The sequence below is a fragment of the Heliconius melpomene genome, chromosome 1 (genome assembly GCF_056956725.1).
Source record: "Heliconius melpomene rosina isolate 202511_hmr_F chromosome 1, ASM5695672v1, whole genome shotgun sequence".
NCBI lineage: Eukaryota > Metazoa > Arthropoda > Insecta > Lepidoptera > Nymphalidae > Heliconius > Heliconius melpomene.
In genome coordinates this window covers 11,679,358-11,691,135 of record NC_140389.1, presented here as the reverse complement: position 1 = coordinate 11,691,135, position 11,778 = coordinate 11,679,358, and the positions used below count along the sequence as shown (strand labels likewise).

Here is an 11,778-nt window from a genome sequence, read left to right as displayed (position 1 = left end):
AGGTTTCTGGACTTGTTGACATCTGTGAGCTGTCAAATTTTATATAATATTTCTATTTGTCAAACAAAATAAACATATTTGAATTATTCAAAAAAATATGAAAACTATATTTAATATATATTGAAATAAAATAAACATATATAAGATATACGTTAATGTCAAATAATAACTTATAATATATTGACTATTTTTGAGTTATTTCTTTTTTGTTATTAAGTATATAGTATGTTTGCACTATACTTATCATCGTAAAATGATAAAATATAACATTAACAACAATAATAAGTAATAACATTTTTAACATGTATCTATAGTAATAGACATTATGGATAAATTACTCGAAGATAGACTATATGAATGTATAGTCTTAGAAAATCACGAATCTATTTTGAGTTTAATTCAACAGGGTAATCAAAATATTTTTCTTTATTCTGAAGACAATATTTATTTCTAAATTACATATTACTGAAAATAATTTTGTATCAAAATTGATTTCAGGTGCTAATCCTAATAAAATAACTAGCCATGGCAAAACATGTTTGGGAGAAGCAGCATATCTAGGCAATATAAGTATTATACATCAATTAATTGATGCTTGTAAATCTAATTATCCACAGAACAGAAACTTTACCCAATCTTATTCAAAAAAACGACATGTTAAAACACATAAGAGAAAACTTAGAAGCTCCTCACAACATGATGATACAGTTATTAAATGCAAAAACCCACATGACAGGGCATTAAAATGTAATCCAGTAAGTGAAAGTACTTCAGTTCTGCAAGATAACCAAAAATGTGAAAAAAATCAAGGTTATTTTGTTTTTATACACAGTGAGGGTTCAAGTAGTGATGAAAGTAAAATGTGCAGCTTAAAATCTCCAGTGAGTCCATCTTCTCAAGTTTCTTCGCCCCAAGGTGAATTAGAGTGGGATGAGGAGACAGCTAATGTTGCCCCCACTACAAGTGAAGATGAAACTTGGTCATCTATGTATAAGTATGTAAATAATATAAAAATACAGTAAACTCTGTATAATATCACTGATTTCAAAGACTAATCTCCTAAAGTATTGAAATAACTTATTGTTGGGTAATTTAGTTTGTTTTCCATAAAATGTTATGTTTCACGTAGCATTACATCTATATTCCATAATAATAACAATAACATTACATTGTAATTAAGTTAAAAAGATGCCAATATTTGTAAGGACTGCACTGATGTTCATTCTTTTGTTTTGCTATTTTCTTATTTCTCATCTGGCCTTAACTGTGTTTTTGAATTTTATGAATGTCTTTTTTTCTCTAAATCAAAGTAGGCAGAGATAACAAAAAGATTAAGTTAAGAGTTGTTTTTAAGTCAGAAGAAAAATTAAATCAGCATCACACATCCCAGCAGGGCAGGCAGAGGGAACCTAGTGTAAGATACTGTTCCATCATAAAATATGCTTTCAAATAGTAAAATATGTTTCAGTGACGTTATACAGAATCAACAATAAAGGGTAGATTTAGGGTAATCATTATCTCGAATTTTATATGGTATTTTAGATGGTATGCTGCCATATTAGAATGCACAGGTGCTGCAATAGCTTCTGCCTCTGTAGTGACAAATGGAATTGATCAACAAGATGCTTTTATGAGAACCGCACTTCACTATGCAGTTGAACAAGGTCACACGCAAATTGTCAAATTGATTATTGATACAGGTAATTTTTTAAGTGTAACATTGTATCCCGTATATAGCAGGGTACTCAGAGGGAACCTAGTGCAGACAGCTTCAAATAGTTGTATTTTTATAAAACTCATCAATTAACAGCGCAAGTAGTTTATTATAATTAATTTTGAAGCTGTAGTGTTGCAGTAGCACATGACTGTAACTGCCATGATTCTGGTTTACATTATTTTCATTCACACACTCTGGTAGACAAAGCATGATTTTAATTCACTCAATACACAATGTGTTGAAATTTTGCAAAAAGTAGAGAATGGTATCTTAAAACTAGGTTCCCTTTATTTATGCATGATAAAGTCTGAAGCTGCGTTTAATATATTTGAAAATTGAATATGAAGTTAGCTCAAGTGAAAAAGTCCCATTATAGATCTTACATTAAGTTTGAATAAAACTGAAAATTCAATATGTGATCAAACTTAAGCAGTTGAGGGTCCAAGGAATGAATTATTTTATTCCCTTGCACAAAAGAAAGTTAAGTTTGAAGAAAAAAATCTTTAAAATTGGGCGAAAAATGGAAGAAGGACTGTAAATCTATGTGTAATACAAGTTTTTCTATCCTATATCCCAACCTTGCTAAATTACCCCTTTATTCTGCTAAATGCAAGATAAAACATGAAGTTAAAAAATTATATTTATTACATATACAAAAATACTATTTCAGGCTGTAAAGTGGACATTGCAGCAGGTGATGGGTTGACATCTTTACATATCGCTGTTATGAAAAATCATGCAGAGATTGTCAGACAACTCATATCAGCAGGAAGTCATGTAAACTATAAAACACATGAAAAGATGACTCCTTTGCATTTTGCTGCATCTAGAGGATTTTTAGAACTAGTAAGTTAATTTATAATTTTAATTAAGTATGTATTACAATTGAGGCCATTGGAGTACAATGATACTGCATTTGCATATAAATAAAAAGGTTGTGCTGGGTTTGATCATTCAACTAGAATGGAGTGTCTTCATATATTAGGCTGTCTCAGCCTATCCTAAAAATATACATTATACATACTTTATTGTACATTGTGTTAATTAGTAACAGAAGAATATACATACACAGGACATTGCATGTTATGTGGTAGTTGAAAATTAACTCTTCCATTGAGTGAGAATCGAACGGCTTATCATCAGACGCTGCACCGCTGTGCCACGACGACTATGACGGCTTCTTATTATACTCTTTTTTATTTATTTTCTAAATCCTTTTAGAAAAAAAAATTTGGAATAGAGAGCTCTCTTGTATGTATAATATTTATATCTTTTCATTTTCGGGTAATATTGTTAAAGGTTAAAATTTTGGTGAATAATGGAGCCTATTTAGAGGCAAGGGACACAAGTGAAAGAACAGCATTGTATCTGGCTGCTGGTAGGGGACACGTAGATGTTGTTAGTTACCTCATATCAGTTGGTGCAAATGTTAATGGAGAAGAAATTCATGGTAAGTTATTTTTTAAGCACCACATTTTAAAAGCAGTAAAAGATTTTGAAATCCACATAATAAATGTTCTTAAAAGTGAAAAATTATACCGTTATTTTGGCTAGATATAGGTAATCGATTTTTCTCACGATTCATACATTTTCACGATCACGATTCATTCATACGATATTTCCAGGATACACACCTTTGTGTGAAGCTGTTTGGCAGAGGTATACTAAAGTTGTTGAAATACTTTTGCTGTCAGGAGCAAGAATAACACATTCTCATAAACTTTTACATAATGCAATAATTCAGAGGCAGGTTAGTAATCACTTTATCCATATGTATGTATATAAATTGAGGCCGGGGCGCAGATAAACGCGTCAGTTTGTGCGCTCAAAAATTCGGCGGATAATAGAAAATGGAATGGACAGGGGCACAAAGTGTGCTGTAAATTTATATTTTTATATTTTCGCTCTGGTGTCGAGGCAAAGCGCGAATGAAAAAACAAACCTATTAGGGGAAAATCGAATCCACAATCGTCGTGTTTACAGTGTACACAATTGTACTTGTCACTGCGTCACAACGGTCTCAAATATAAATTAAGACTATTTATTTTATTTTAAGGAGGAAATTGTAAGGATGCTTGCAAATATGGGAGGTGGTATCAATTTGCACAATGATAACGGTGACACTCCGTTACTGTTGGCGGCACGCTTGTCGCAACCCACCATCGCACAAATACTTCTTCAAAAAGGTTAGAGTATGGAACTTTTTTCAAATACTGTAATCTGTTACTATAAAACATAACTAAAACTAAAATCATGCTGTTTTTGTGAGTCATTTGTGTAGTCATTAATTATTATAAACACAATTTGAGCCATAAACTTGATTCTTTATCACCTCACTCACCTCAAATCCGTTTATTTTTATCGAATGAATTAAATAGTTACAAGTAGTAGGTAATATTGAAAAAAAAAAAACAATGAAACACGTAGGTATACGTTTATTCCGAATTGCTAGGACAACGATTTAAACAAGTTCCCGTCTGACAAACACCTACAAGTCACTGCTACGATTGCCTTCTATCTGCCCTCTACGAGGGGAGAGGGGAAACAGTGCCAGGATTTTCAACCTTACCATGGGATTTTACATCAACATATGAATATGAATATTTAGTTTGGTTGTCCTCAAACTATGGTTGTCCTCAATTTGATCTAAATTGAGATGCTAAGATCATAGATACGAGACTGTTACTTATGGCCCAAGATTTTCAGATAAGTATATTAAACTGTTTCAGGTGGGAATATAAATTCTTGTAACAATATAACCGGCGCAAGTGCTCTTCATATAGCTGTAGAAAGTATAGACTGTCCGAAAGAATTTGAGGAGTTGCTCGTATGCTTCTTAAAATATAAAATAGATATGAATTCTACCGCATTGACTGGTGATACAGCCCTGAATAGAGCTCTGTTACTACAAAAGTAAGTTTTCATTTAGAAAATTCTTTAATTTTGGAGGGTGTTTGTAAAATATTGTAATCGCCATAAAAACAGGTGACATCTTGATGGAATGTAAATCCTTCTTCCTCTTCTGTGACCAAAACGCGCAATACTGCACAACGAAGGCCTGTCCTATCTCACTTATTAACTACTAGTGACCCCGCATGACCGCGACTGCTTGAAGTATACCAATATTTAAAAAAAAATTGTCATGTATACTGCTATTCACATACTAAATTTAAATCTTTCGGGATTTTATTTGATTTTGCTCGGAAAAGACGAATTTAATAGTAAAATATTGAGTTATATCATATTTATCTAGAGAGCCGGTAGGGACAAAAAATACGACCTATATATTGCATTAAACTGTTCCGAAGATTAGCCCGGACAAACAGAAAGGCACACAGACAGACAAAAATTTCATTTATTTTTTTGTCTTTTAGTATAATGTCAATAAATATATTCTTGAAATTACAGACAGACTGCATTTTTATTTATATGTATAGATTAAATCTAAATGATTTGTTTTCTGTTAATAATTTCAGAGATCATGCTGCGGTGCTCCTTCTCCGACATGGGGCTGACGTGAACGCTTGCGAGTTACACTCGTGTGGCTTAGATAATCTATCTATAGCAAGTAGACGGCGATCAACGCATTTAGCTAATTTATTATTAAAAGCAGGCCACCATAGACCTTTACCTGATTCTAATCCAACGTCGAAATGCAGTACTTTTCTCTGGATACAAGATGTATGTAAACAGCCCCAAACTTTGCTGGACATATGTAGAATACGTATTAGGAGTATTTGCAATAACAAACCTTTGTTTTGCTACATCAATGCACTGCCGCTACCAAAAAGTTTAAAAAGATTCCTCATGCTAGAAGATGAGGGCTATACGGATGTATGTATAAGCAATGAATAATATTTTAGTAGTATATATAGTAATAGCGTACATTTTTATTTTCTGACTAAAAACTATGTAAAATGCTGTTCTTAATGAACTTAACTAAACACATATACTTGATGACAGAACTAAACTACAACAAATAGTAATCACTTATAAATTTATGGATTTTTCTCTACTATATCCTACCATAATAATTCGGGCGTCCTTTAAGATAAAAAGAAGTGTCCCAGCTTCACATGGACAATTTTAAAAACTCTTTTTGGACGCCCTCTAAACAAGGACGAATACAAGACGGACGGCAGCCCTAATTAATGTTCTTTATAATTAGATTAACCTAGTCTTAAAAGTTTCATGTTTTTTTGTTCTAGTCCAATTATTAAAACTATAAATTAGATGATACTATAGTTACGTATATATTAGATTGATTGACACAGGGTTTTATTCATTGTTGCCATTAATTTTGTATTTTGTAGACCGTTGTATGACAAAATAAGAAAACGATAATTTGACTCTGATTTTTTTGTAAAATTCTTTCTTTTTAGGTTTTTTAGCTTCACGTTCTATCTCGCACGGGATAGAGTATATAGAGGGAACTTAGTTTAAAAACACTCTATTCCCTATTAAGACATTTCTGTTCCCCAATTACCGCCGTATTCTGAAGGCGTTACGTTTTGAGTGGCGGAATTCAAGGCCGCGCTTTGTTTCGTTGCTAAAGAAATATTAAATATTTCATTCGTCCGAGTGAGATCGAACCCACATTTGTAGCATTTACAGTCGCACGCTTGTGCCGCTGCGCCACCATGCAAAAATTATTTTCAATTGCATTTTTACGTTATTCTAGTCTATATTGTAAGTTGATATTATTATTTATATTTTTGTTAGTTGTGACTTCAAGCATAACATTATTATGTGTATTACCTACGTATTTATGAAATCCTATTTAAAATAGTAAAAAGTAATCACGTGATATTTGTAATTATTTTAGACGTTCATTAAAAAATAGAAATCTAGGCATTAGAAAATTAGAACTCTAAATTGGATCATGTTTTAGTTCAAACCGTAGTAGGTATATTTTACAAACTAATATACCTAGCTATATAATCATTTTTTAGATTGTTTTTATGTATAAAGAAAAATAGCAAGACTGTAATAATTAATACTTCTTAGGACGTAAAAACCAAGGTCATCTAGTCTACATAATATTTTTTTATGTTTAACCTCGCATAGCTATTTTTATCAATGAACAACGATTATTAAATTATATAACTATATAAATAAAACCAAATCAAATTCGTTAAATATTAACATTCCAAAATTACTTAAGTATACACTATATTAAAATCAGCTTCACATTGTATCCCTCCCACACTCCCGCAGAACTAGTAAAAATATTTTTTTTGTATTTTTTTTTAACAGATATTTAAATAAAAGACATTTAGTTATCCACCCAAATGTAAATATCACCCCAATAGAAAGTGGTCATAGTAATAAACTTTAGACAAACTAATTGTTTCTAAATGTCATTCTAAAGCAATGATTAATTAATAAATAATCAATTATTTTGCAATGTATGTAATGAATTTTCTTTATTTAAAATCTTGTTTTATTGATAAACACCTAATAGAAAGAATAGGTTAAAATGATACATGATATACAACGTTTAATATTTTTAATTAAAGATTATGTTTATAATAAAGGTGTACATTAGTGAAAAATATAAACATTTTCGTTCATGAAGACTAACTCTTCGTGTTATAAACTGTATGCTCTAAAAGACAAAACATTTAGATTAGTATAAATAAGTATTTATGTAATTGAACAATCTTCTACATCTTAGATATTGTGACTAATTTATCTAGAACTAGAATAAAAATATCAAGTAAGTTTAATTATTAATAGTTTAGACAAGGATCTTATAAGGTAGCTTATACAATAAATAATATATTCTTTATCATACTACATATTTATTAGAAAAAAAACCTTTCCTAATAAACATGTCTTAGAGAAAATATTTCATATAAATACAGGGTTGTTTGAATGCCTAAATATATAATAAAAAAATCCAAACATACATTACTATTGTTTCATTTGAAATTTAATAATAATAATAAGTTTAGTTATTACAATGTTATGTATATTAATTTATTACTTTTATAAATAAATATATTAAACAGACATTAAACAAATATTTTTTTGCTTATAAAGAGTATTCCAAAATCATCTTTATTATATATGCATTTATTTATTTTTTTGATAATTTCATACTAATGTAACATATAATACATTTTCAAAGACTTATATAACAGTGCTATAAATAAACGTTTAATACAAAAGTGAACATATGTAAAAATATAACATTAGCTTAGTGTTAAGCTGCTAAATCTGATTTTTGCCGTTATATATACGTACATTTTTATATCATTAGAAAGTGTAAAAAAACACAAAAATATAGTAGCCAATACAAAAAACAAAATTAATATATACTAGACAATTGCAAGGTGACCTTTATTATCTCTTATATTGTTTAATGTAGGACAAGCTTCAAGTAAAATTTTAATGATTGAATGTTTTTTGTTTTCTGCAGCTTTATGGAGTGGCGTTTTACCATCTGCATCTTGCAAATCAATCTTAGCTCCATGTTGTATTAACAATTTTACGACATCTTCTTTGCCTAGTACAATAATATAATTATATTAGATTTTATTATCTCTTATATAGCAGGGTAGACAGATAGAATCTTGTATTTGTGAATTACACTTCATTCTTCTCTTTCTACCTGAATTGGGTGGTAAGTAGTAGAACTCAATGCCACACTGTCTTACCAGAACAGGTTAATTGGTTATTATATTCTGTAATCATCCTTATCTTTAAAAATTGTTTTTAAAAACAACATTTGTGGCTTCAAATTAATATTTGAAACCACCACCACAAATGTTGTATTCAGCTACATATTAAGTGCAATTGCTTACAATGCTATGCTTCATTACTTCATTTGATCAAAATTTTAACATAAAATAAAATTTGGGTATTAATTATGGTTTTAACATATTTTGAATAAAATATATCTGAGCACATAAATATGCTGATAAATTTTCGAAATATCTATAACTGTAAGAAATGTGTGATAAGATATTTTATTATCATATATGTATTACTATTATCTAAAGGATTACTGATTCCGAAATAAAAAAATATATCTTTGCATGAGGGGAAGTTTATCAAACCATTTCTGTATTTTTACAGCTTGAAAACATTCAATAGAAGCAATAAAATGTTAAAGAAAAGTACAGTTACCTGCCACTGTTGCTTTGTATAAAGGTGTGGCTTTACCACTTCTTGTTTGACTATCGATATATGCGCCATAACTCAGAAGTATATTGCAAATGTTGATGTGCCCATTACGAGCGGCATAATGTAGTGCAGTGTATCCAGCATTGTCCAGACTATTCACCAGGTCTCTTGAATTCTTTGTTTTATCAATCAATTGATTTATGCGATCCAAATCTCCTGAGAAAGCTATTTTTAAATTTATTTACTTTCATGTCTCTTTTAATTTATAAATCTACAGTAGTGGCAATTATCTGAACTAATTAATGGAATTGGTATTTGGAAAACCATTATTTTGGAATAATGAAATATACAAATACAGATTTATTTAGTCATGTCTATTTTTTATACACAAGGCCATGGAAACCATATTTTATATATATAAATATATATTAAAGGCAAATAGGACTAACCATAAAGTGCTGTCTTGTAATAGAACATACTACAAGTGATGATTAAATAAATATAAACTTTTGTCTTTTAATCCATTACTATTCTAAGGGCAACTTATACAGCCTTATATTTAAGCAATTGATATTTTTATTTAGTGACAAAATTTGGTTTATTGCCTAGCATCTTATGTGAAGTATAATTCAGGGTAAGAAGTTAAAGGGAGTACAAATTGGACAGGCAGTTTTTAGAATATGAATGAAGACTCATTATGTTGATCAACATTTATATAATCAAATCTGTACTGTATTTTCTGCATACAGCAGGATAGGCAGAGGGAACCTATTGTTGAGATACCATCCCCACTGTCTTCTGCATTTTTCGAGGCGTTGCATGTTGAGTGGCAGAACTCAACACCGGGCTTTTGCCTTGGTGCTAGGGTGACAAAATATTAATTCATTACCCCAAATGGTGATGGAAACCACAACCACCTCATTACAGTCACACTCTTGTGCCTCTGAATCACAATGTCCTGTATTTGAACTCATAAATATACAATAAAATAATTTTACAATAAAGTATATAAAATAAAATACCTGCATTCCAAATGCCTCTCTCCCAATCCATTTCTGAAAGAGTCTGGCGTACTGACTCATTAGGACTAGTTACACAGTTAGCATTATCACAACAGTGGTTTTGGTGTTCCATTATTACTTTATAGACTATAAACAAAATATCAAAAATAAATAATTTTACTTAATGAATGATATTTGCCTTTTTTATTTAAAATATGTTTAGATATCTCTTTGTAATGTCCAAGTAATCTCAGCTTCCCCAGTAGTAGATATAACTTTATACCCAAGCTGGCTCAAAGCATTTATAGCTTGCAGAACATTTGTTTTAATAGTGACTCCATTCACAACATTAGAACCAGAACCAGGGAACTTTTTAACAATGGCTTTTATCTCTTCTTGGCCTAGACCAAACACTGAACAGTCATTTGCATGTAAAGAACCTTTTATAGCAATATAAACAAATCCATCTTCAGGTATTGTAATGGAGGCTAAGTTATTAGCTGAAACATTTTGGCTACCCTTTTCCATAGTAAAAAGTGTTGATGAATATTTTTATTAATATTTACAATTTGTAATACAGCTACACTTCTTCGTCTTTATTAGAATGATGGTAGTGCATAGCCTCTTTACTGAAGTTTGTAATATTATCTTGCTCAACAATTATTGATGGCTCAGGTTCAGAAAATTCTTTTCTCATAGTCCACATATATTCATTATAATCCTGTTTGACTGCTGTTGAACTGGAAGCCACCACTTTGTAACCCAGGACCTGTATACATTTTATTTGGATTTTTATGCATGTTTGAAGAAAAAAGTTTTATAAGAAATTTTTTAACACTTGCCTCTAATGCACTGAGAATTACGCAAGGATGTTGCAGATAAACAATTGTTGAATCATCACAATACCCTCCACAAGCAAATCTTTTTAGTTGCTCAATGTCACCAGCTACAGTAAACGTAATAATAGTTGTAGTCATACATACAGTTAAACAATAGAATCTATTGTCATATAGAGGTAACAATATTACTAAAGTAATAGGTGGACTTTCTAAATGTGCACAATTTTCAATTTAGGATAAATGCATTAAAGTGGTCATAATCTACCTTTCAAGCCGGACACCAAAACACGCCAAGGATTTTTGTGCCCGTACGATGCTAAATTACCTCTGATCAAAATGTAGGGCATTGATTACAGATATAGATATGCTTATTCGTTAAGTTAAAACAGTATTAGTATAGGTATTTAATTTACCTACGTACTACTTACAGCTTAATATTTTAAGTGTATATCTAGTTATACTTTTGTTTGCATCACGTCACACTAGCTACACTTCGTTAACATTGAAATAGACATGGGCGTTACGTAGCGTCACTAGTTTCAGAAACTGCTTACAAGCCAAATCACGGCATAACTAGTTTCGGGCTGTCATCGAAACTAGTTATGTCGTGAGTCGGAGCTACGCGGTTATTCGAAACTACGCACATGTTATGTTGTGGTCATGTGTCTGTACACATAACCATTATTTCACATACGTAGTTTCATGAGAGTAAGCAGTAAGCCCTAATCAAGTTACATCGACACTAGCACACTTGTATCTCGCTCTATTATAGTACGTGCCGCGAGAAAAAAAGAGACGAAAATAGGCGAATTTGATCGCATATTTTTTTATATCGATTACTGGAACCAAAACATTGTACTTTTTTGTATTATACACGCAATGAAACGAAAAAGCGATTCTAAAATTTAAATGCAGAAGTTAAACTATAAATAATATTTATGAAAATTTCAAGAAAAACCATATTATTTTTAATAGCTATATTGACACTTACTTAGTTCCATCTCGCTCTATTTTGGTACGTTCCGCAAGAAAAAAAGAGATAGCAGTAGTTTAATATGTATGCGTTTATGCAATTTGATCGAATATTATT

The 11,778-nt window shown here is 30.7% G+C and overlaps 4 protein-coding genes across 6 annotated transcripts; 1 reads left to right on the top strand and 3 right to left on the bottom strand.

The window, feature by feature from the left end:
• The first annotated feature begins 2 nt into the window (after positions 1 to 2).
• On the top strand, positions 3 to 7,628 carry LOC146541430 (uncharacterized). 2 transcript variants are annotated; one of them, XM_085185656.1, is made up of 10 exons: positions 7 to 407; positions 499 to 755; positions 833 to 994; positions 1,543 to 1,700; positions 2,388 to 2,563; positions 3,017 to 3,167; positions 3,343 to 3,467; positions 3,774 to 3,903; positions 4,447 to 4,630; positions 5,194 to 7,628. In XM_085185656.1, exons 3-10 carry the CDS (start codon positions 861 to 863, stop codon positions 5,570 to 5,572), a joined length of 1,437 nt encoding a protein of 478 aa, XP_085041782.1. In that variant the 5' UTR covers positions 7 to 407; positions 499 to 755; positions 833 to 860; the 3' UTR covers positions 5,573 to 7,628. The 2 variants fall into 2 exon arrangements, with proteins under 2 accessions (XP_085041776.1, XP_085041782.1); XM_085185650.1 differs by having other exon boundaries at positions 3 to 407; positions 499 to 994.
• LOC146541429 (ankyrin repeat domain-containing protein 39) lies at positions 7,210 to 9,990 on the bottom strand. 2 transcript variants are annotated; one of them, XM_085185666.1, is made up of 3 exons: positions 9,871 to 9,990; positions 8,852 to 9,073; positions 7,210 to 8,228 (listed from the first exon to the last, which is right to left on the bottom strand). In XM_085185666.1, the coding sequence occupies exons 1-3, from the start codon at positions 9,980 to 9,982 to the stop codon at positions 8,041 to 8,043; spliced, it is 522 nt and encodes a 173-aa protein (XP_085041792.1). In that variant the 5' UTR covers positions 9,983 to 9,990; the 3' UTR covers positions 7,210 to 8,040. The 2 variants fall into 2 exon arrangements, with proteins under 2 accessions (XP_085041792.1, XP_085041800.1); XM_085185674.1 differs by having other exon boundaries at positions 8,852 to 9,064.
• LOC146541428 (uncharacterized) lies at positions 7,210 to 10,421 on the bottom strand. Its single transcript, XM_085185698.1, has 3 exons — positions 9,871 to 10,421; positions 8,852 to 9,073; positions 7,210 to 8,228 (listed from the first exon to the last, which is right to left on the bottom strand). Exon 1 carries the CDS (start codon positions 10,375 to 10,377, stop codon positions 10,069 to 10,071), a length of 309 nt encoding a protein of 102 aa, XP_085041824.1. The 5' UTR covers positions 10,378 to 10,421; the 3' UTR covers positions 7,210 to 8,228; positions 8,852 to 9,073; positions 9,871 to 10,068.
• LOC146541427 (uncharacterized) lies at positions 7,210 to 11,202 on the bottom strand. Its single transcript, XM_085185685.1, has 6 exons — positions 10,954 to 11,202; positions 10,692 to 10,795; positions 10,416 to 10,618; positions 9,871 to 9,996; positions 8,852 to 9,073; positions 7,210 to 8,228 (listed from the first exon to the last, which is right to left on the bottom strand). The coding sequence occupies exons 1-3, from the start codon at positions 11,033 to 11,035 to the stop codon at positions 10,430 to 10,432; spliced, it is 375 nt and encodes a 124-aa protein (XP_085041811.1). The 5' UTR covers positions 11,036 to 11,202; the 3' UTR covers positions 7,210 to 8,228; positions 8,852 to 9,073; positions 9,871 to 9,996; positions 10,416 to 10,429.
• Between the last annotated feature and the right edge of the window lie 576 nt (positions 11,203 to 11,778).